This window comes from Bacillus rossius, chromosome 2 (assembly GCF_032445375.1).
Source record: "Bacillus rossius redtenbacheri isolate Brsri chromosome 2, Brsri_v3, whole genome shotgun sequence".
Classification (NCBI taxonomy): Eukaryota; Metazoa; Arthropoda; class Insecta; order Phasmatodea; family Bacillidae; genus Bacillus; species Bacillus rossius.
In genome coordinates this window covers 87596823-87623163 of record NC_086331.1, presented here as the reverse complement: position 1 = coordinate 87623163, position 26341 = coordinate 87596823, and the positions used below count along the sequence as shown (strand labels likewise).

The following is a 26341-nucleotide window of genomic DNA, read 5'->3' as shown; positions in this document are numbered from 1 at the left end:
CTGTCCAAAATTACTACCGTGGACTATGTTTAACACTTTAAAGCCCAAGCCAGAGTATGTATCGGGCTTAGGTTAAGTAATGAACGGCCCAAGCCCGAGGCACGCTCGGGCTTACACATTTAAATGAACTGATTTGAACTGCCGAATGATTATTGAGCAAAAGCTTTTCGTACTTTTTCTTGGGTCTCTACTGTATATTTTCTTTATATAAGTGCTGCTATCTGTTGGATTTTTAGGAACTTATTGGCCGTAACATATTCCATTTCTTCGTAACTCGTTTTTCTTTCTCTACTAACGTGTTTTGTTCGCTACTGCTATCTGGTATTCCTTTTTGTGACTAAATAGCGGGTGTTTTTTTACTTGCGCTGTAAAATGATTTTCCCGCGAATTTTAGTTCTATTGGCAAGTGGCGGAATATTTCTGTGATGAAAAATTGATGAATATAATAGTGGAGATAAGACAGATGAATTTATTTACGATTCTGCTTCGGATGGCGAAGTGGAAGAGGACGATTCAGATGCAGACCCAGATTTTCATCCTAGCATCACTGATGAAGGTAAGATAAATTATTTATTTCATTTCTGCTCTGTAAAGAGTGTAAGCATATGTACAAAATGTTATTTGTTTAGGAATTGTACGAAATGAGATCTCATAAGTCAGTAAGTAAATAATTTGCATCATATAAAATAAATGTAATGTAATAAAATAATTCCAGCAACATAGCTGAACTCTCAATTTTTTCTCTGATGCAGTGTCATAGCATTTGAGCCTATGCCAATATACGCTATGTAATTGGTATTTGGGAAGAAACAATTATTTCACATTATTATAATTACTACAATTTTGTTTCAAGCCTTGATTGAATTAGTGTTAGGAATAATTATTATTTTCCAAAAGTATAGGCCTATTTCAGTAGCAATATTTCTTTATTCATATCTTTACTTTAGGCTACATTTATAAAATAAATAACTCCTGCCGATAATTTCTGTTGTAGAAAATGAAAACGACACCATTGTTCACCCGGATATTCCAGGCACATCTGGCACAAACCGGAGTAAAAGAAAACGCAGTAAAGAACCAGGAATGGTCACTGATGCTGAGTTGGGGTGGTCACCTATTGATACTCCCCCACCACTGCCATCATTTCAGGAACACAGTGGTGTCTCAGCACCCCTTGACGAAACATCCACACCCCTTGACTGCTTTTTGATTTTCTTTCCAGCACCCGTAGTAAAACTAATCAAACACGAGACAAACAAGTATGCAGCTTCAATTGTTGAAAGACAAAGACGTGCAAATAAATTGAAGAAAAATAGCATGTGGAGTTCTTGGGTACCAGCGAAACTGCAAGAAATATATTTATTTTTTGCCATCATAATTCATATGTGTCTCGTCAAAAAGCCAAGACTACGAGACTACTGGTCAAAATCTGCATTCATATCCACACAGTTTGCACCATCCATCATGAGCCGCAACCGTTTTAGTTCTATTTTGGCAAATCTTCACATAAATGACAATAGAACTTGTGTACCCCGGAACGAAGTTGGCCATAATCCCTTACACAAAATTCGGCCTTATTTTGATCACCTTTGTACAGCCTTCTCGTCCAGTTTCATTCCGTATGCCAACCTTACAGTGGATGAAGGCATGTGTGGATTTAGAGGACGCATCATATTCCGCGTGTACATGAAAAACAAACCCGAAAAATATGGTATCAAATTATTTGTGGTATGTGATTCATCAACAGGCTATGTGCTAAAAATGGAAGTCTACACTGGGAAAGGTGCTGCAGATAATAGCATTCTTGAACTTTTGAAAAGAATATTAGCTGATTATTTTGACAAGGGATACACTGTCTATATGGATATATTTTACAGTTCGCCTGTTGTTTTTGACTATCTCTGGCAACGTAAAACTAAAGCTGTAGGCACATGCATGCCAAATCGCAAAGAACTGCCAAAAGATGCTATTGTAAGGAAAAAAATAAAAAAACAAGAAATGGTTTATATGAGAAGAAATCATCTCCTTTGTATAAAATGGAAAGACACGAGAGATGTTTTAGTTTTGTCAACAGCTCATCAAGCAACATGCACTGAGAAAGTTGTTCAAACAAAGGAAGGCCAACAGACTAAATCAAAGCCCGATGCCATACTGGACTACAATCTTCACAAAACTGGAGTAGACAGAAATGATCAGCTAATAGCATATTACCCATTCAAGCGAAAACAGCTAAAGTGGTGGAAAAAATTGTTCTTCCACCTCTTTGTAATGTCTATTGTGAATGCTTTCATCTTGTTCAAGGAGACACGAAGAGCAGACGACAAAAAGCGCTGCCATCTTGCAACATTCATGCAAGAGTTGGGAGAAGAATTGGTCAAAAAAGGTGGAGCGGAAAATGAAAATGAAGATGTGGGCAGTGCTTCGAACGCAAACAGGCTTACAGGAAGGCACTTCCCTGACAATATTCCTCCTACAGAAAAAAAATCTCAGCCGACAAGGATTTGTAAAGTCTGTTCAGAAAAAGGAAAAGCAGAAACAGGAAAAGCAACACGAAGAGAAACATGCTGGTGGTGCTCTCAGTGTCAAGTGGCATTGTGTATCCCAGGTTGCTTTAGGCTATACCACACTAAGGGAAATTATGTGAAATAAAAAAAGACATGTCTTTTTGGACACGTGAAATTCAGAAGGCATGCAAACAGATGTTGGATCATTGCATGTGTTTTATTATCATCATTCTAGAAGTGTGTTTTGCTGTAAACAGTATTTGGAACCCTCCAAGCAGTAATTGATTTTTTTATTGATAGTATCAGTGTTTGAGAGTTTTATTCCACTATATAAATATGTGTTTTTTACAGTGTAGAAAATTAAATGTAAAATAATTTTATTTGGTGTGAGTTTGATACACTCAAATAGTATTCATTACCCTACAAATAGTAACTGATAAGGTTTTATATCGAGAACAAAATGTTTCTAGATTATAATATAGTTATGTAAATACATTTTTACAGTGTACAAATTTAGGATACATGTAAAATTATTTTTTTTTGAAATTTTTATACTTGATCTAAACAGTGTTTGCAATTCGCTAGGCAATTATTTATTTTTATTTTAGAAAGTATCAATTCTAAATCATTTGATATCTGATAATATCATTTTCTTACAGTGTAAAAAAATGGCCAATGTAAAATATTTATGTAAGATTTAATTTTTTACAATGTAATAACTGTCTAATTCATGTTTATAAGAAAAAGATGTAAATACATTGATATAAATAATTTATTTTATTCTTATATAATAATGTCTGAGTTTTCTATAAATACATAATAAAGCACTTTTTCAAAATAAAATAAAAATATTCTACTATCAAAATACGAGATAAATTCCTTTTTTTATGAAGTATATAGTCTCAAAGATTTGATAGCTGTAAAGATATTTCAATTCTTTCTCAAAATAAAATTTTAAAATTTTAATGAAAATAACAAAAAATGGCTGGGATGTCAGGCCAAAACAATAACATGATAGCTGGGCTTGAAAGTTTTAATTTTAACTTCTTTATTTTGAAATTGTGAATACTTGACAAACATTTGCCATTCCCTTCAGTTTTCTTTGTAATCATTTCAGCCAAGTTTCATGTTCCCATAGGTTTGTCATGTCATGTTTCTTCATGGAATGTTTTTAACCCGGCTTGTTCTTCAGGCAAAATTATTACTTTAATAAATAACTGTTCATTGTGGATTATATAAAAGCATTTTGAACTAAACCTGTACTCTGTCGTGTAGGTGGTTCCTGTTTCACTTAATGGCATGGAATATTAGTAGCATCCTGAAATCTTGAGAAAAGTTAATTTTGCTGAAACTGAATGTTTGAAATTGTAAGAACTTGACTAACCTTACTGTATACATTAAATTAATTGCTATTAACATATTTTTATTTTTACTAGAAGAAATGTAACAGTACTTGAGACAGCCATCTTGCGACCACAAAAAACAGTACATGAAGACTATACAAATGTTCGCACATAACCTCTTCACAGACTCCAAAAGCAAACATATCGACTGTTCGCAGGTACAGAAGGATGAATATTTAAAGTTAGTTTGTAGTTAAGCCCCGTGGTTACACATGAACTCAACGGTAAAACCTGAAGTTCTACGTCCTCGGTACAATGGCACGATCACTCAAACATTACTGTGGGCTAACACCGGGGAACAGTGGTCAAAACTTATAGTAAAAAATTCTGTAAGATGAAAACAGGTTGATGATAAGGGTAAAGTCCGAACCACAGCTGCTAAATTCTCTATAAACTCACATAATTACATGATTTTGTGAGCCACTGCCTGACATGCGACCTATACGGTACGTCGTCCAGACAGACTGAGGAGAAAGGCTATGTAGCTGAATATGCCCGAAGAACATTGCAGGTGCGTTACCTCTCAAGCCAATCACGACACAGCACTTAAAAAACCATAGCAGTTTACTAATTCCATGCGCTTTCGACAGAGATTGCATCAAGAAACAGTCACGTGGTCTGGTGACAACTTTTAACCAATCACAAAAATTTACCAGCCAATATGGGCGCATAGCTACGACCGCCCAACACACTCCAACGTTTTTCCTCATGGCTACAAACTTTCTGTCTCTCATTCTCCTTACACAACAGGCCAAATGATTTCATCAGCTTACCTTCAGACAAAGGATCATGGCGAAAACAAAGTACAAAGGTTAATACTCTCATTTTGAACCAAACAAAAACAAAAAAAAAATGTTATAGAAAAAAATATGCTAAATCGCTTAAAAACGTAAATTTCCACAACTTAAATTTACACCAATAGAGAAAAATAAGGCAAGGGGCTTATTCACTATAAAATAAACAAATCATCAAAACACCTTAAAAAACAATAAACAATGTAAATTATTATTATAAAATATATGGGCAAGCAGTGGAATACTTCTTAAAAGGAATACAAAGATGTTATTTACATGATATCAACTACCCTAACCAATTTACTTAACATAATGAATAACATAAATTGTTACTTAAACCATTTAATAAGTGAGAAGGGCATTAGCCTCTATTGTTACAACATTAGATTAGAATAAAGAATTGTTTTCTAGAAGCAACAAAGTGTGAGTAGCACAGCCGTTAGCTTTTATCATCAAGTAAAGAATCGTTTTATAGAAGCAACAAATTGTGAGTAGCACAGTTGCCAATACCTGTGTGCAACAAGTTGCAATCACATTTCATGTGGGCTGTATTGTCCCTAAAAGATCTACTTCACCAATTATTTGCCATTTTTCCGATATTGCCTTTTAAAATCGCAATTGTTTTGCCCAGTATGGTATCTGTAATGGAACAACACAAATTCCAAGCTCTCTTTCTTCTTCTTCTTCTTCTTCTTCTTCTTCTTCTTCTTATTCTTCCTCCAAATTTGGAAGTCCAAATAGCAAGTCAATGATAAAGAGCAGAGCAAGAAAGTATCTCAAAACTCAGTATAAAATTTGGGGAAAAAGGCATACCTGAACTTCGGGTAAATAATTTTTCTCCTTGGGAAAAAACATTGGGAAAACATTTTGATATTCTAAAAACATTAGTATATAACACAACTCAGCATGTTTGTCGGATAACCCTTAAGTTTTTGTCACCCATTAACATTGCTTAACGAACTAATATTTCACACATAGATAAAAATGCAGATGCCCTATTTGGAAAACTTAAATTCATCACTCCTTCATATATTCTACTAACAAAGCAAACACAGATCAAATATTCATTGTAATCAAACACATTTTAAATTTATTTTTCACTTTTGCTGAACATATCATAGCCATATTTTAATATTTTTAGGTTATGTTTAAAATGTACTTCATGAGAACAGCCAAAATAATGTTGCCAATCTCATGATATTGGAAACTTTAAAAGTATATTTTTAATCAAAATCCTATTTTTTCCCCATCATAACAGTAGTTTAAACAAGAATGAATCAGGAAGAAAAATTTTTAGTACATATTTGTTAATTCTAAAAATTAAATATCCATTACCAATTGACTTCTTCTTTGTCCAACATTAGTTTTTACAAAGGTAATTAAAACAAATATTCAGTAAATTACCTGATAACAATGTGCAATGCATATTGTGCCCTTCTGTCCCATTAATTGAATATGGTTTAACCACAGGAATACACAGGCCCCTTATGCAACATCCTAAAGCTAAAAATGAGTTAATTATCCTACGAGAAAAATACGCAGCTTTGAAATAATCAAATGAAAGTCTAAAAATGTCAGGATCAGATGTTCCAGCAAATCAGCCCAAGTTGGAAAATCTTTTCACTTTGGTATTTCCCACCCCAAACACAAGGCTTCAACAACAGGGCAAATGGTTAGCAAGTGGTTGCCATCCATACAGTATTGTTGATGAGAGTGGCCTAAAATGTTTTGAAGTTTGCTCAATTTCTTCACATTTTTGCCATCGAGCAAAATGTTGAGCAGGAAAGTGATTCCAGAGCTGTATGAGAAAACTTATTAGTTTGAATGCTAAAATAGTACTGCAATTTCTAATTCTAATGTGGTATCTGTAGCGTTCCCAATGGACATGTCATTAACCATCCACTACGTGGATCATATTTCAATCTTCCAACTCATTGGCTAGGTTCACTTCATTTTTGTAGTAATCATACTGCTTAGTAGTTTCTGAAAAATTCAAAGAGTGCTTACAGAAATGGAATCTGAGTGATGCAACACATTGGCTGTATTTAGTGATTGACAGTGCAAGGAATGTGAAGGCAGCTGTCTCAGGTTTGCCTACACGTTACAGCTTGTGCTATCTGATGCAAAGAAGAGTTCAACAAAATTAAAGTTCTTGGTTAAAACATGCCAGTCTCTAGATGGTTACTATATGTATAGCATTCCAGGCATGGAGAGGCTTAATAAAAATTAAATTACAATAGAGAATGTCAGAACTAGGGATTTTGAATATTTAACGCTAGAACAAATACCGACTCTTGAGGATTCTTTTACAGTAGACTTAGTGACAGAAAAAAAAAAAACATGACAATTCACATCTCAGAATATAAAATAGTCAATGTATATGTAAAAATTCTTAAACGTCTTTATCAGGCAAAATTGGAGTTCTGTTGAGAAAGAAGAATTAGAAGTTCAGTGGTTTTTCCAGTTATTTATTTAGTAATTAATAAACTGAATAAGTACTCTACTAAAAATGAATATGGAATGAGGAAATATATATTGGCACAATTTGCTTATATCACTAAAGGCTAGGTTTCCTGCTTACAAAACAGGGCAATCATATTGATCTGTCATGATACTGGATTCCTGCAAGCATTCTCTTGTAGAAAAACAAAGCAGGATACTGCATTCTGTTTCTTTGCACAGCAGGGTATTTAACATTGCAAAAGTATGGTCTTTGAAAAAAAAGTTAAATGTTTTAATATGGGTGCCTAATTTTTTGATAGTCCCATTTCTTTGTAAAGGGAGGTTATTAGATTAATGAAATACATTTGACTAAACTGGTAATTATTATTTTTTCGAAAGTAAAATTATTAAATGAAAGTGTTTGAATTTATGGTAGTAATTTTCCTAATGCATATTTGTATGCTTAATACAGGGTGTCTACTGACCCTGGAAAACCTGGAAAACCTGGAAATATCAGGGAATTTTGTAATCAGGGAATAATCAGGGAAAAATCAGGGAATTTTTTTAAAAATCAGGGAATTTTTGTTTGGTAGGTTGTAGTTGGCAATACGTTTTTTGTTTATTGATCAGCTTGCATTGGCGTGGCATCATGTGTATCCCCTCCCATTTTTATTTTTGAATGGCAAATAACGAACAGTTCCCACGTCCAAATTCTTTTATTTACCATCGGATTCGGAAGTGGTATCAAATCACGTGATACAAACTGGTTCAAGATGGTCTGTTATCCTGCTGACGTGACGTGCTGCAGCATGTGCTTCCCACGTTCAGATTATACCGACAGGTGCATTTAATTTTAAGTATCTATGGATGCCCTCAACGTAAACTGGACATTTTTGTTAGCGTTGAAAATACATATCACCGACACTTTTGGTGAAGATTCACCATCTTTGCTAGAAATTGGTAGCTGTGGGCTTCATACGGTCCATGGTGCTTTCAAAACTGGAATTTCTGTTACACAATGGGACGTTTTTAGTTTTTTGAGGAACAGTTACTATTTGTTTAAGCACATATCTGCAAGGAGGGCAGATTACATTAGAATAACTGGATCAGAGCTTTTTCCCAATAAATTTTGTGCAATCATATGGAATACTGCAGTTGCTGAGCGTGCCATGAAAACGTTACCCCACCTAAAGAAATTGGTTAGTGAAGTTTCTATTTCATCTCTTTCTTTCAGTGTAGTAAAATGTGCTCTTGAAGATAATCTTCTAAAAGTAAAATTGACATTCTTCCTTTTTTTGGCATCAGAGCTGGAATTGTTTCTCACAATGTTCCAAAGTGAAGCACCCATGGCACCTTTTCTCTATGATTCACTGGTTTTATTAGCTTTGGCAGGAAAATTTTGAAACCAGAAGTACTGAAGAGCTTTAGGGAGAAACGCAATGTATCTCCATTGGATGTAGATAACCAGGAAAATCTATTGACTGCTAACAATATCAAGTTGGGTTATGCAGTACGCCATGCCATCAAGAAAGAGAAAGTACCAGAAAAGTCTGTCCTGTTACAGAAAAATGATAGGACTTGTCTAAAGGTTATGGTAAAAAAACTTCAAGACAAAAGTCCCCTGAAGTACAATCTTACCAAGGGAATTTCCTGCTTATGTCCGTCTGTGGCTTTAAATTCGGGTGTGAGGAAACAGCGTGTGAAGTACAGTTTAGAATGTTGTCTTCAAAACAGGTGGCTATCAGGACAAGAAGCTGATAACATTGAGTGATCATATCAGTTGGTATGTTCCTTGCAAGATTCTGCAGCACTGTTCTCGTCTTTTTCTCGAGAAGACGGGCGCCTTGATCACTTGTGGATGCTCATTCTTAAGGCATATACAGTAGCTTCCAAAACAGGCCTTCTAAAGTTTGTGAGGATGGTGTTGGTACTTTCCCATGGAAATGCATCATTGGAAAGAGGATTTTCAGTGAATTCTAATCAGCTGACTGAAAACTTGCAGGAAGAAATACTGATCGCACAAAGACAGATGTATGACTTTGTTCAACGTTCTGGAGGTGTAGAGCAGTATGTAAGAAATGCTAGTTGTAGGCGTAAGGAAGCCCTGCAAACAAAACAAAAAGAAAAGGAAGCTACAGACAAGAAAAAGGCAGAAAAAAGAAGAGTTGAAGAGGAGATCAAGGCATTGCAGTTGAAGAAGGCTCGAATGTTGGATTTGGCTCGTTCTGAAGTAAGTGCAATAGACGCAAAAGTTGAGTCACTGCGAAATTGATGGGAGCTTCCTTTTACTAATTTTTTTTTGCAAAAGGAAGTGTGTGAAATATTTGTAGCAGCATCTTTTATTTGCCATCAATTGAGTCACTTTGGCCACGTTTGGAAGAAGGTAATTTTTTTACTAATTTAAGTAAGTTGAAATACTTTGAAACCCGTCAATGTAATATTATGCAATTTTTTTCAGTTTCTTGGAATGTCGTAATAATTGTGTTAAAGAAAACCTGGAAAAATTCAGTTTTAGACCTGGAAAACCTGGAAAAATCAGGGAATTTAATTTACTAGATCTGGTAGACACCCTGTTAATAGTTCAGTTGTAAAAAAATTTAATAAATTGGCAAATTTATTTTTCTTAATGTGTTACTTATTTTACTATGTTTAAACTAATATTTGCATCCTAAAGGTTGTTTGTGCCTGTTTTTGGTGTTTAGAGGTTTAACTTGTGGTAGCTAGCTATCTTAGAAAGATGTATTCTGTGGTGTACTTCTTAGGTGTTGCATCAGTCCTTGGTTGACAGTCGTTATAGCAGGTTGCGTGTCACTCAGTGGCTCGGAAATTAAATTGAATTGCTGAAGTGCTGAGATTTTAAGGTTTTTTGTCCAAGCCGTGCCACAGTTTTAACCTTTTTCTGAATTTTATTTTAACTGTAAATCATCTTTCACCAAACGCATCAGCTTTTTTGGCTTAAGGTGACCATGGAATTTTCCATGCAGAAATTGCTGGAAGTCCTTGATTTTACTCATTTATTAATTAACTGTGGCACATTTTTAAAGGTAATTCGAATAAAGATTTTCATCTGTTTGTGTGATGCTGTTGGCCAGAGGTTTCTTGAGTCGGGTAGCAAAAATTATTTTTGGGAACAATGTAATGGAATTTATTTCTGCAACAGTATTTTTGAAAAATAAAGTTGTAAATCTTCACAACTCTTTTCTTCAATCTGAAATTCATCCTAAATTCAGGTGAGAAACTAATCTTTAAAAACGGAATTTTTTTTCCCCTGCTGCATTGCTCATATGCAAGTCATTAGGCACTGTAAATTTGTTAAGTCACCTGTAACTGGGCCACTATGAATCTTTACATGACAAACACAGTATTGCAGTATATAAATTTTTAAGTTGGTTAAGGTTTTTAAATGTATTGGTTTCAACTTCAGAAAGACTTGACTTATAGAATTCTGTCTATTATGGGAAGAATTGGCTTGCTGTTTTCTCAAGTCAAATACCTTCTGTAATGACAATGAATCTCTCCAGTCAGAACTTTGACATGTACAGACTTGCCAACCTGTACAATTTTTTCGTAAAATGTACGAAAATCACGTCCGTTTTACGATTGTACGAGGATGTCTGCATTTTTTTACGAATTTTAAGTACGAGACGTTTATTAAAACATGTATTTTCCGTCTGCCTTAAATGTTTTATTGTATGGTTTGTGAAAGCTGTTGCCATGTGTTGTTGCTGTGGAAACGAGTGCGGTAATTTAGTTATATTATTGGTCGAAGGCCAGCGAACCACGTAATTTGTTGTTCGATTGTATATCTTTCCTTATTGGCCGCCTGAGTTACATTGATGCGCTTACAACCAATCACGAACCAGTTTAAATAGCATTTTTAGTTTGGCAAGATGGTGTCATGCATAGGCGTATGTTGTGATTCTTCAGTTAAAGTTGAGCCAATTTTGATTTTGTTTATTACTGGTTAGGAAACAAATTTATTGCATGTTTTTTTTTTAATAAAAACATGTTATGTGCACAATTAACGGAAGTGGAATCAAGTGAAGAAGAAAATGCCCCCGAAACATGGTACACATTATTCTCAGGCATTTCGTGATACATACACGCGGGATCTTCCGTGTATTCTTAAATCAAGCAAGGGAACACAGTTCACGTTTTTTTCAGTGTGTAGATGCGACATCAACATTGGGCACCGCGGAAGATATGACATCAATCTCCACGTGAACTGTTCAAAACATCTCGCAAATGTTAAAAGTGTCGCAGTCAGTTCAAAGGTTAGTGATTAGTTCGCTAAAAATAACAGCACATACAATGCTGTAATACATGCAGAATGTATGTTTACAAACTTTTTGGTTGAACATAATATTCCTTTAAATGTTTCGGATCACGCCGGCCCGTTATTCAGAAAAATGTTTTCAAATTCTGAAGTAGCAAAAAAATTTGGTTGCGCAAGAACAAAGTCGACTGCTATCGTGAAAGAAATGGCAACAGATGCAACTATAAAATTGTTTGTAATTTACAAACTGTGGCATTTTCAGTCGCGACCGACTGCAGCAATGACTCTGAATCCAAATTATATCCACTAGTAGTAACATTTTGTGATGCAAGTTTGAAAATGATAGTGTCAAGGTTGCTTTCATTACCAGTACTCCAGGGAGATTCTTCTGGAAGTTAACTGATATCAGTGTATATTGTAACAAAGGTACACTCTTTTGATTTGTAGGGTACCACAAGGAACAAACTTTTTTCTTTGATGTGATACTAAACAAAAATGTTTCCATAATGGTAAATAATGAAAATGATTGTTGGTCTGCAATGTTAATGTATGTTGAAACGATTACATAATTTTGATTTCTAGAAAACATGTGATATCATGAAAGTTTATTAATTTTTCAATTGCCACGAGCAGTTTACGTGTGTTATATTATTTTTTATGTATTTTACTAATTGAGGGTTTCAAAAGTTGGCAAGTCTGCATGTACGATCGAATCTGTTGTAAATAATAATATGGAGAATCCTGGTTTGTTGTCAAAAAAATGTAATTAAATTTCCAACACTCAAAACTATTCTCATGACATGTCTTAGCATACTAGTAAAAGAAGTTGCTAGTGAAGGTGTTTTTTCTAGTGCTGGCAATATTGTTGCTAACAAATGGTATGGTTTGTGTTTTGTTTCAGAGGAAATCCCAAGATGCCCATGCATTATTGGACAAACTGGGGCCCAAAGTTGATCTTGTAAGTTAAATAGTTGTTTATGTATGCTTTACGATGTATTAGTGATTATGATATGTATATTATCAGTAATTACCTCTATATAGGTTTACATCATTCAGTTGTTAAATTTTAGGCATATTTCCTAGATACATTAAACTATATGTACATTGTCACTTTTCAAATTCGAAGTACTCTGGAAACAATATCATAACAGCTCATGTTTAGAAATGGTAAAAAAAAAATAGCATCCATAATTCCTGCTTGCAGCATTTCCATTTTGGGTTGTGGCATTAATGTAGTATTAATTCAGATTTTAAGCATAACATTTAAATTCTTTGAGAATAGTTTCATTGCAGGCTGATAGCCAACATAATAGAAATAAAACTAGGTTAATCGGGGATGTTTCTTTTCATTTATAAAAAAAATATCACCTTTAAAAAAAGTGTCTGCTGGATGTTATCACCGAGTCTTATGGCTTTGGGTGCATAAGTTAAGTCAGGAAATTGTGACCCAATTTCTAAGCTTCACAAGACACACAAACCTTGCTAGGCAGGTCTAGAAGACAAATTAAGTGCTTAGTTGAAAAATTTTATCCCCTATCTCCAAATAGCATCAATTAACCTCTTTCAACCACTTCCCTGAAGCACACAGAAGACTTGGTTTTTTTTGGCCGACCCCACCGTAAGTGCCAGATGGGACTGTATGAGAATTTATTGTGTGATCATTAAACCAAGTTTCCATGAGGAAGATGATATCATAGTGGGAGTTTACAAGATTTTCAAAAAAAATTGTTTTATTTTGTTTGCAATCCTTTGACATTTTGATATGCAATTAACCACTCATTGGGCATGGGATGCACAGGAATTAGTTATGATGCTCCTCCAAGCACCTGGGATGAAGTAGATGCAGTCACAGTGGCAGTTAAGGATTTAGGGCTAACCCTACTTGTGTTGGCTGGATCATCTGTGGTAGAAAGGTTGCTGGCAATTTGCTCGGAATGAAGCTTCCCATAGAAGGGCTAATTAAACACCCACTGGGCCAGAATACTATATTATTGATTCTATGATAGTCTTCTTCCCGAACAGACACATGAAATAAGGCGTATGAATTAAATTTTGCCTGGATTTTAGTCACTTTGACTTGGGATGAATTGAATTCATTAGAAATATAATTGACAATTTCCTGTTCTTGAACATTTTGTTCAAACTGATGAATGAAAAGTGCTTTGGTTTTTTTAAACACTGGTTTGGCTAATGAGATATTTCTTATGCCCACTTGTGTAGGCGTTTTATTGCATTCTAGATCACATTTTGAATTGGAGTTCCCGTTGAATTTGGACTTACGTGTATGTTGCACCATGGTCAACTCACTGGCTGTTATTGTTCAAGCTCATGACGTCACACGATTCCCACTGAGTCTGAAGTAGGTCATTCGTCAGATTACTGTTAACCTGGACGCCAGAGGTTACAACACGGTCTGCTCTCTTGCTGTTAGATGATTTTCTTGAACACATGACTATAAAAATTTCCGAGGTCATTCTTCGTACACAAACGTTTGATTTGGAGAAGGTGCTGCTGCAGTTTCTCCTCGTGAATCAATAAGTAAAATTTTAGTAGCATGTTTTCACTTTTTAATAGGCCTGTGGGAAAATTCAAATTTTTGAATACAAATACGAATAATAAACTATTGTATTTGATTCGACTTCAGTTACTAACACTTCGAAGTAACAAATATTCATTTCCTTACGAATATTTGACTCATGAGTTTCTTGAATACTATCGATCACTGTTGAGGTTGTCATTTCTTTGATATGAATACCCTTTTTTGATGTTTTAATGGTACTTCATAATCAAAACATGAACAATAAGTGATGTTTTAAACATGCACTAAGTGTTCAAAGTTTTTTTCACTACTGTCTCTTTAAACAGTAATGGAAAATTGCGTGAATGATTCAAAAAATATCACATTTGTCATTTCAAACTTAAAAACAAAATTTTATTTGTATATTTTGCCTCACACCAAATGTCATGGTCACATGCACGAAAAGTGTAAATAAATAAATTAAAAAAATCTATACTAATATTATAAAGAGAAAAGATTTGTTTGTTTGTATTGAATAGGCTCCGAAACTACTAGACCGATTTGAAAAATTCTTTTTCCATTAGAAGCCGACATTATCCCTGATGAACATAGGCTACATTTTACTGCGTTATTTATTAACCACATTATTTAAGCAACATATTTTAATTTTTCTATCTCTGATGAACATAGGCTACTTTTTACAGCATTATTTATTAACCACATTATTGTGCCGGAAATTTGGTATTTCGACACGTTTTTTTTCTAATTTTATATAATTTTAAATTATTTTTGGAAATTTTATTTTTCTTTATAATTTGGTTACTTTGGGTGATTTACTCTTTGTTAGGCTGGTGTACTCCCCTTAGTTAAACTTTGTGCCATTAGTCTGAAGCACCTTTCCCAGAGACCTATAGGATCTTTGCAGATTTAAGACTTTGTTGGCAGCCTGTTTGACATTTCCCTCGCTTACAGGCATGTCCCAGGCCTGTAATGTTACTTCACTTCATGACTAAAACTGCATACAACAGCTCTGGACGAGTTGTTACCATTTCTCAGAGACGAGCTGAGCATAGCCTTTACTGTCACGAATATGTCTTAGGATCTCTCCTCGAAAAGCACGTCATTGACGCGCGTTCCCAGCGTCGTTGCACTTTTTGTTCACCCCCCTCCCCTCTCGGTTCTAAGAATTCGCCTAAGACCAATGACGGGTCATAAACCCCAGCAGACAGCGACCGGCGTCAAGGACGACTTGCATAAAAAATGTGTGTGCAAATATGGACCACCCCACGACATCTAGCGGCAGAAACAGTACCTTATTATCTTGGCCGCCAGAGTACAGCTCCTGACTGCGCCCTTTAACCCCTGGTTTAAGCAGACGCCTTGGGCGAGTCGATTCTTTTTTATTTCAGACACCCCTCAACAGGTAGCATTAAGGTCGGCCAGTGCTACCAACTTCGAGACATCAGTCAGAGTTTTTTTATGACGCCCACTCGGGTAACTTCGGAACCTTTCGGTCCGGACATCCCAGTCCTCCCCCCTCCACTTTTGGATGAACAGTTACTTTTAATTACGAGATGCGTTTCTTCGCGAGACACTTCACTTTGCGTTGCGACTGCAGACGGATCGTTTGTGATTATCTGCGAATCAACGCACTGCAAGAATTCCATCCGGCCGCAACCGACTATGTAGTCGCTTAAATAAGGGATGCTATCCCTGTAATCTTTTTTAAGTAGTTTAGTCCATCTGCATAGTATATAGAGTAATAGTTATTTTATTTTAAATTATTTCTTTTGAAATGATGAAAACGTCCGCGCCCAGCCGCGTATTCGCGGGATCCAGTTCCTGGCTGGCAACGCATCGGTAAATAGAAGCCGACTTCCCTGTCTGGTGAGTGACGATCCGCGACTTTCCCCAACCTCCTCTTAACTTTTCCGGGCATTTTCTGCCCCGTATACTGTCTGTGTACAATTTCTGATCAGTTTTGATTTGGACTGTTCGCAGACAGGGTCCGAGAACCGGACTCCGAATTTGCATTTTCATCTCCCTTCCTCAACAGCACACAGGCGCCCTGGCATCATGTTCCCGCGTGATCTCCAGGAAACGAAGCCCCAACCTCCGGTGCTACTGTATCTTTCAACCTTTTTTTGAACTTTCCTAAATTACGCCGTCCGACGAAGTTCATCATATAAACATAATTTCTGGACTTTAAGTACATACCTTAACTGGGATAGTTTAAATATATTTGTATTTTTTTTTATTGGTTTAGGTATTTTTAGTAAATGAAACTTTTTATAATTGAATTTAGGGTCGACCCGTATTCTTTTCTTTTTGAATATACCTGAGATCTGTTGAAGTACTTAATTGATATTGTATGTTTATATTTTTTAATATCTGTTATAAATTTTCCTTGAATAAATTTGACGTAATTATATTCAGACGGAATCACAACTTGTTTCTGTTCATTTCTAATAACATTGTGAAACTTTAAAGATCCCCAGCACAAAAATGGTAGCAGAGCTGGGGTTTCTAGTTTATTAGTGTGTGATTTCGTCTCTAAACAATCCCAGTTAAAATAACATAAAGTAAATTAAATTTTTAGATCTTTGTTTTTTTTATATAAATATTTGAGCCAGAATCTTTATATTTTTTTAGCGCGAACATAAGCAACTTTAATTTTAATTCCTTACAAGCAATATTAATCTAACTTTCACGCGAGACGTCGCCCAGCATTTCCTAGCTGTCCTTACCGCAGCGCGTCAACAGACGTGCTCCATACAAGGTCACAGACACCCCCCCTTTCACCTCGCCCGACGGCCGAGGGCCGCCGCGTCTTTTGACAGCTGTAATCTTACCACGTGTGCGTGATAGCACGAAGACTCCTACTTCCGCCCCTCCTCCTCAAGTCCCAGAGGTCTCTCACCTCTGCGGGACGTAACCAGACGTACCAACTTATACGTCTTTCGGCCGTCATAATAATAATAAACAGAGCACGTTGAGTGTTCGACCAGTATTTTGTTTAGCCTACTAATAATTCCCAAAAATTACTATAATGTTATTTCGGACGTCGTCGTGTTTGTTTTTGTTTTTCTCTCGGCGCCTGCGCGCGCCGCCATGTTATCTCTTCACATGACAGGGCCGCCAACCGCGCGGAACCCCTTCCCCTTTTCCTGTATGCTCCTCCCACATGCCACGTATTTTGTAAACAAACCATCCATGCTTTATATGTCCTAATAATATTATTTTTATGTCACCAAGACAGGCACTATAAATAATCTATACTGCTCTAAATCTAGCAGCGAAGTATTTTCTTAATCTAGGGGAACTTAAAATATAACATAATAATTATATATATAACTTACAATAATACTAACTATAGAAATAATATGATAATATAAACTATTTTGTTTTAGCCAATGTTAAGAAACTGCCATTGTTTACATTTTCTAAGTATCTTAAACTTAACGATTAATTTTTTTAATAATATATAAAATAAATAAATCTAAAAAAAGGGTCCATTAATTATGTAAGTAATATAAAATAAGAATATGCTCTTAAGTAATATACACAACTAGTACTCTAATCCAATTGCAGCGTTCACAAGCAACGTGAATATACTTCGGCGTATCATTTCATTGTGTTACCATATCCATCCATGTGCCTAGCTTTTATTTAAATGATTTTCGTGATCACCCAACGAGAGGTGCATTCACTACCTTCAACTAAAGGTTTATTAGATTATATTTGTCAGTGTGTCGGTCGAATTTTTTCCACACGTTTTTTTTTGATGCTAGCACTGCGATGATGATTTTTTTGTTAAGATGGAGTACTTCTTATTTACGTCGAAGTATAGGTGAACAACTAAGAGATAAAGTTTAAACTATCAAAGTAAGTGAGTGATAAATTTTGTAATTACGATTTTTATCGTAAACCATTTATTTCCTAAATTTTTTTTAACATTAAGTATTTTTTTTATTGTCAGGTGATGTACAGCTACGTACAGAAAACTGAGCACTGCAGCTCGTACATCTATGTTTACAAATTTTTTTTAAGTTAACCTTTTTTTTTATTGCACTCTCTCTTAAGTTAGTAGTTTATTTTGCATCATTATGAGGATATGATTTTGCATTGTTTTGCACTTGTGACTACCAAGGTGGCATCAAGGTTTTATTTTTTGTGTGCTCCTAAAAGTCGAGCAAGGTCAAGCTAGCCACCGAGCAGCGCTAAAGTAAGGGCTCTCTGCGCCAACGATCCACGACCCGGTCCTGTAGGTGAAACATCCTATGACCACTGAGTGTCACTGGGTTAGATCCCCACCACTCACCCTTTGGATGGCCTATGTTCAAACCCCCTCTCAGGCAGTGTGAACTTTCATGCCCGCCATGGAAGATCCGACGGCAAAAATTAAAATTAATTATAAGTTAGTTATATTTTTTAGGACTATAATAATATCAGGTGTTACAGTTTTGTATACATTTTTTTATTAATTAAATTTGAGTGCACATGAAAACCTTTAAAGTTCAAATATTTTTTTTACATTATCCATCATTCATCCGAAATTCGTTGATCTTTCGGGTTTCGAACCCGAACTAACTCAGGGGTGAAATTCCCTCTTAGGTGTCTGTGCTCCAGTCTGTTGGTCTGATCAACCTTCAGTCTGAGCATGGAGCCTAAGTGATTTAATAAATGTAGGTATCGGGGACTGAGGTTCTGTTTCGCCTTCGGGCAAGCAGCAAATTCGACCGTCTTCTCCATCGCCTGACTGTGCAGGGCTGAGTCCCAATGCCTTCGGCTTCTTATGGAAATACTATTGTACAGGGGTTTTCATTCCCATTTAGTTTGTACGTTTCAGAGCTATCACGCTCATATACAGGGCTACCATACCCATTTACAGGGGTTACAATCCCCATTCGTCACTGAGCGCTCAAGGACGCATATCCCTTGTTTCGGCCTCAGTGCTTTTCGGCCTCCCTCATAGCGCCCATTTTGTGTTCCTACACGATATCCAATATCTGAGATCAACGGGATGAATTTCATTTCATTAATATAGCAATTAAGCATACAGGTACAATAAAATTAAGCTTTGAATTAAATCTTTTTTATTTACTATATGAATTTAAGGATGTATTTAAAAATAATTAAAACTGAGTTTTTAAATGGACCCATTTAATTATGAACGTTGTTATAGACCTATAAGGTATAACAGTCTACGGTCATGCAATTATTTCTGAGTTTATTGTAAGTAGTTTATCTAAGTCGATTCTGGTACAGGGTAAGTATGCCAGGTTTCAATCATTTCATACTCTGTGTTGGTTGCTTACCCTGGCTCCGCCTTTCAGTGGGGGAGTATGTGCCGGAAATTCGGTATTTCGACACGTTTTTTTTTTTCTAATTTTATATAATTTTAAATTATTTTAGGAAAAATTTTATTTTTCTTTATAATTTGGTTACTTTGGGTGATTTACTCTTTGTTAGGCTGGTGTACTCCCCTTAGTTAAACTTTGTGCCAGTAGTCTGAAGCACCTTTCCCAGAGACCTATAGGATCTTTGCAGATTTAAGACTTTGTTGGCAGCCCGTTTGACATTTCCCTCGCTTACAGGCACGTCCCAGGCCTGTAACGTTACTTCACTTCATGTCTAAAACTGCATACAACAGCTCTGGACGAGTTGTTACCATTTCTCAGAGACGAGCTGAGCATAGCCTTTACTGTCACGAATATGTCTTAGGATCTCTCCTCGAAAAGCACGTCATTGACGCGCGTTCCCAGCGTCGTTGCACTTTTTGTTCACACCCCTCCCCTCTCGGTTCTAAGAATTCGCCTAAGACCAATGACGGGTCATAAACCCCAGCAGACAGCGACCGGCGTCAAGGACGACTTGCATAAAAAATGTGTGTGCAAATATGGACCACCCCACGACATCTAGCGGCAGAAACAGTAACTTATTATCTTGGCCGCCAGAGTGCAGCTCCTGACTGCGCCCTTTAACCCCTGGTTTAAGCAGACGCCTTGGGCGAGTCAATTCTTTTTTATTTCAGACACCCCTCAACAGGTAGCGCTAAGGTCGGCCAGTGCTACCAACTTCGAGACATCAGTCAGAGTTTTTTTTATGACGCCCACTCGGGTAACTGCGGAACCTTTCGGTCCGGACGTCCCAGTCCTCCCCCCTCCACTTTTGGTTGAACAGTTACTTTTAATTACGAGACGCGTTTCTTCGCAAGACACTTCACTTCACGTCGGGACTACAGACGGATCGTTTGTGATTATCTGCGAATCAACGCACTGCAAGAATTCCATCCGGCCGCAACCGACTATGTAGTCGCTTAAATAAGGGATGCTATCCCTGTAATCTTTTTTAAGTAGTTTAGTCCATCTGCATAGTATATAGAGTAATAGTTATTTTTATTTTAAATTATTTCTTTTGAAATGATGAAAACGTCCGCGCCCAGCCGCGTATTCGCGGGATCCAGTTCCTGGCTGGCAACGCATCGGTAAATAGAAGCCGACTTCCCTGTCTGGTGAGTGACGATCCGTGACTTTCCCCAACCTCCTCTTAACTTTTCCGGGCATTTTCTGCCCCGTATACTGTCTGTGTACAAGTTCTGATCAGTTTTGATTTGGACTGTTCGCAGACAGGGTCCGAGAACCGGACTCCGAATTGGCATTTTCATCTCCCTTCCTCAACAGCACACAGGCGCCCTGGCATCATGTTCCCGCGTGATCTCCGGGAAACGAAGCCCCGACCTCCGGTGCTACTGTATCTTTCAACCTTTTTTTGAACTTTCCTAAATTACGCCGTCTGACGAAGTTCATCATATAAACATAATTTCTGGACTTTAAGTATATACCTCAACTGGGATAGTTTAAATATATTTGTATTTTTTTTATTGGTTTAGGTATTTTTAGTAAATGAACCTGTTTATAATTTAATTTAGGGTCGACCCGTATTCTTTTCTTTCTGAATATACCTGAGATCTGTTGAAGTACTTAATTGATATTGTATGTTTATATTTTTTAATATCTGTTATAAATTTTCCTTGAATAAATTTGACGTAATTATATTCAGACGGAATCACACCTTGTTTCTGTTCATTTATAATAACATTGTGAAACTTTAAAGATCCCCAGCACATTATTTAAGCAACATATTTTAAATTTTCTATCTTTGTAATTCAGTAACTAGCAATTGTCCGTCGTCGTCGTCGTGTCTCTCTTGACGCTTGCGTTCCCACCACTGCCTGCCACTGCTCCCGCGCCCCGCTCACACCCCGCTCGGCTAGCTAGGCAGCGTCACTGCGGTGGGGGAGGGGAGTCAATGTCACAAAATAAAGTGCAGCGCGGCTCACTCGCGCGGTCGGCTCCCTACGCAGCGGTTGTGTGCGATTTCGTTTATTTTTCCTTGAAAATATTTGGAATTTTTTATAATTTTTCAATCACCACTTCATATACAGGCTAATTCCTGTTCAACACTTCGTCTTTTTTGTTGTATAAGTGTGCTCGCATGACACAATTTATTTAAATATAAAAGATAGAGATAGAGTGATATATATATATATAGTGAGATAGAGAGAGACAGAGATGAGTTGAGATAGAGCGAGGTATAGAGAATGAAATGGGTTAGATAAAGAGATATATAGATGTATAGATATTTATATATAGAAGAGATAGAGATAGTGTGAGGTATACAATATGTATATATGTAGATATAAAGAGATAAATATTTGTTTAGAGAGATGGATAGATGATTAATATTGAAAAGATTCCATTATCTAGCTAATGCTCGGCATTCATTGCAATGCCTCAATCAGTTTTGTTTTGTAATATTTTTGAAGTAGTTACACATATACAAATCATCATTAATTGTAACATAAAACTTCTATTAGTTAAGTAATTAGAAAACATGCATTAATCTTAGGCTTACTCTGCAGTTTGTGTCGAAAGTGTTAACATTTTGGAGAGGATATTTAGGTGGCCTTAATAAAGTTTGTAGATACAAAATTACCACTGCCTCTATATGTGTTTGAATACTTTACCTGCACTGGCTGTCAGTATGTCAGCTGTAAAGTCTTTGTGTTTTACTGTGGGCTTGAGTGCCAGGTAGGTCAGCTACAACTGTGTAAGTTGTTTAACGTGCTGGATTTAATGGCAACTACTCCTGGTGAGGGCTGGATTACTACTCACACAAGTGCCCTAGAGCCATAGGGCAATGGATACTCTATATCAATGTGGCTTGGAGGTGTTTTAGGAGGAGGTACAATGAGAAGCTGAGGTGACCCAACCCATCATCATTGCTACCCAAACATCCCCCCCCCCCCCCTTCTTTTACAATTTGACTAACCTGTTGCTTACTCAAAGGAATCCCCGCCCTATGATTATCACCAGGCACTTAACCAAGTCCATCCCATCTCTGGGACTCCTCAGACAACCCAAAGAGCCTGTGATCTGAGTTGCCTTGGGGCGGAGAGGCCACATATTCGCATCCATGAACCTTTTCCATGATCCTGTTGGATTCTGCCTCTGTTACTAGTGCTGGTAACAACTCCACCACTTTGAACGGCAGGCACCTTCTCCCGTATGAGTTAGTACCAATCCCAAGTTATAACAGGCCTGATCTGGTGGGTAGGTCTATCTTGGCCTTTGTCAGAATGGGCCGTGGCAACTGGCATGGTGAGATTTAGAGCCTGCCTGCCTCTTGGCATGAGCAGCTATTTAAGTCAGTATTACATACATGTTAATGAAAAATTCAAATATTTTCGTGAACTGTATTATATTTTGACATAATAAATATTTGTGTAATACAGACAGGAACCTACAGAAACAGTAGTTTACATACTTATATTAAGGTATTGTACCCACCGAGATGTTTGTAAGCAGGCACTGATATAAACATATTTAGGAAATATCCTTTGGCAATCATGTTCACATGCAATTGTTTCGCACAATTAGGAAATAATAAGGTTGAAACTAGGGATGGGTCGGTACCGGTTCTCGGTTCTCGGTCTCGGTTCCTACGGTTCTCAGCATTTTAACCGGCACCGAGAACCGCAGCTAAAATGTCGGTGCCAGTACCGGTACCGGCAGTATAGCAAAACCCAATACAAAAATAGTCCTTCACTACAACTTAAACTGCAGCATGAAATGGCTCAACTCATGTCCAATTCATATATGAATTATTTTTTTGGATTTCTGTGGAATAATATACATCTCTAACTATAAAATAAATTACACGTGAAAATATTTAATATTCTCGTCACATTTGTAAACAAAGTACGTTTTACAATCAAAACATAACAGTTCAAGGTGCCATAGATGTAGTTCATAGATGTGTGCAACTCTGTAACGTGCCTCAGCAGAGATGTGAGAATAGAAGACGCCATGTTTGTTTCAATTTGTTTTTAAAATAGTCAGTTATTTGAGTCGTTGACACATAAGTATGGGTGACTGCTGTAAAAAGAACAATTAAAAAGTGCAAATTCCACAGAATATTTGTTTAATAGAATTAATGATTGATTTAAAAATTACCGTAATAATTTTCGGCATTCTAAAATGTTATGCTTTTTGATCAGTGCTTTGGAGGTTAAGTACACTGCATCTTCAGCCATCTAGCGGAATGGCTAGTAACTTTCTCTTAGGCAAACGGGATTGCTTTGTAAGTGGCATGTCTTTGTTTTTAGTGTTTAATAGCGTTGATGAAGATCTCGCGGACACATAATACAAATTTTTTTTTTTTTAAGTTTTTTTTTTGTAAAGTGGTGTATTGATGTGTAGATGTATTTCACTATTGACCGGTCAAACAAAATGCTTGTTGACACTTGTAAAGTATAATTATTCTGGCCAAATAGAGCAAATTGTGTAAGAAATGGCATCAGAAGTGAGGCAGTAATTTACTGTTGACTGTGCAGACAAACTGAATTCAATTTAGGCAATAATTTAGATGGACAATTTATTATTTTAATTCTTTGAAAGTTCACAATTATTGTATTTATTTTCATTATTGTAATATTTTCTTTTTATTCCTATGTTTTAAAGGAGGGTGTATGTAGATTTCTTGAGGTAATTACTAGATTAATATAGTAAATTTTAGTTTTTTTAAGTGTTCTCTATATTATTTTGAATTAATTTTTTTATTAATACATATTACATTTGTAATAGGTTGGTGTGTTTACTGTAGCTTGAAAACTATACTAAACCTTTTAATTTGCTTTGATAGCCTCTTTAAAGACTGAAACATTATGCCAATGCATTTCTTTGTAAGCATACAATAAAAAACATTGTGGACAGAACAATACAAAAAAATTACCTATTATTTTCAGTTTTATAAACAGTAAATTGTTGAAGATGTAAGTCTGCATACAGGCTTTTTAGTGCTTGTATTTGTAGCCAAAAAAATAAATAGTTTATTACTTAAAATACTTCATAAATAATGTGTGAATAATATTTATTTTATTGTTTGTCAGAACCGAGAACCGAGAACCGATTTTTAAGAACCGGTACCGAACCGAGAACCAGGAAAAAACAGGAATTGACCCATCACTAGTTGAAACAGTTATGAACTATTTTAAGCTGTAATGTTACTATTTCTTATTAAAAATATTTTCAGTTACGTAAACCTTTTGGCACCTGAAAGTTAAATGATCCGCAGGTCTGTCTAGCAAGAATTTGTACGCAATTTTCAACACATTTGTTATGTTGCTAGGAACTTTGGTCTATAATATTGAAACAAGGAATAGCTTCCATGTCTGCTACGTGCACACAGATTTATGTCAGATTGTATTATATGCAGTCCTGAAACTGGAGAAGAAAACAGATTCCTACAAAGTGAGTTTCACCTAGTGACATCAAATTTTATCTCAAAGTGTTATTGGCCAAATTAAAAAATTTCTAAAACTTTCAACAAATATTTTTATGTATCTTGTTTGTGTTTTAGCTCTCTGCCTCACATCATTCTTTTATTTAGCCCTAACCCTAAGCACAGATGGTGTATTAAATGAAATACCCAACACTTGCAAGTTTTAAGATTGTTAGGGGTATAATGTTCACTAGTAGAATCAATATCAAAAATTTTTGAATGACCAGTTTCGAGTTCAATAAGAAATTCTCCAAATGAAACTCAGTGGTACAACAGTTTTCAAATAAAAGTATTGTTAGAGTTAATTTTGCTAGTTTGATGCACACAGAACATAGTGCACAGCACAGAAAAATGTTTAAAGTTTGTATGCTATTTTCCTGTGCATGTGCTTTTTTTTCAGTCTTACATTTGCCATTTATTAGTTTATTGTGTACTATTATGTTCATCTCTGCTTTGTTCATGGTGTTACAAATTTATCACATGCCTTTCACTGTCTTCTACAGATTAATAAAGCCCAATGCGTGACTTGTTCACATATTAAAAAAAAAAAAAAAAAACAGTATGATAATACTCTTACAATTATTTTTATGTTTGTATACATTATTATGAACAATCAGTTAAAGTGGCTATGTATAAAAGAAAATTTCTCTTCTGCTAAAATAGTAAAAAAAGTAAACTAATTAAACACAATAAAACATCAATGACTACTTCCCTCAAAGGCTACTGCGCATGCTCAGTCTTAAAATGATTAAAAATGAACCATGTAGAAACAAGTGCTGCACAATAAAGTTTTCACTAGGAAATTTTATGATTGACTGTTAGTGATCAAGAGTCACCGATTGTCAGCTAACAACTTATCAGCCAATTACATGCTACCTTTGTTAGCTGATGGTAAAGTCACAAAGGTGCACCTAATCAGAGCCCACCAGGGAACAGTACAATTTTTTATGCCTAGGCTTTTATAGGAAGTTCTTATCAAAGAACATATTTATCATCCTGCATTAAACATCAACATCAAGATTGAGTCCTTCAAAAACAGTTCTAACATTACATCAACGTTTAGAAATTATAAAAAAGGTGATTTTCTCGGTCTTTTCAATTCCATCAAAAATCATGACTGGTCAGATTTTTATAATTCTATGGATGTAAATGAACTTGTTGACCAACTAACCAATTGCGTAGTTGAAAATATGAATATCTTTATTCCAATGACATACAAAAAATCATCTAAATTTCCAATTTGGTTTACCAGTGAGTTAATTCAAGCATTAAAGTCAAAGAAGCATTTCCATAAGCTTTATAAAAGAAACAACAACACTTATTACTATTCACTTTTCTCTTATTATCGTAAATTAGTAAAATATTTAATAAAAAGAGACAAAATTCAATGGACTCAAAATACCAATAATTATATTAAAACTAACCCAAAAATTTTTTGGCAATATGTCAAACTAATGAAAGATGGCTTTTATGAACAGCATTCTCTAAAAATTAATGGAACTATTATGAATGATCCCGCTGAACTAGCCAATGGATACGCTAAATATTTTTCCAGTGTC

The 26341-nt window shown here is 35.8% G+C and overlaps 1 protein-coding gene across 6 annotated transcripts in view; it reads left to right on the top strand.

Annotated features, from left to right (window-relative positions):
• Positions 1–26341, top strand: part of LOC134529436 (nuclear receptor corepressor 2) — a 407697-nt gene that overhangs the window by 125576 nt on the left and 255780 nt on the right. For all 6 annotated transcript variants that reach the window (XM_063363527.1, XM_063363531.1, XM_063363526.1 and 3 more), the window contains one exon: positions 12321–12377. In XM_063363527.1, coding sequence (XP_063219597.1) covers positions 12321–12377 — 57 coding nt within the window. The remainder of the gene's footprint in view (positions 1–12320; positions 12378–26341) is intronic.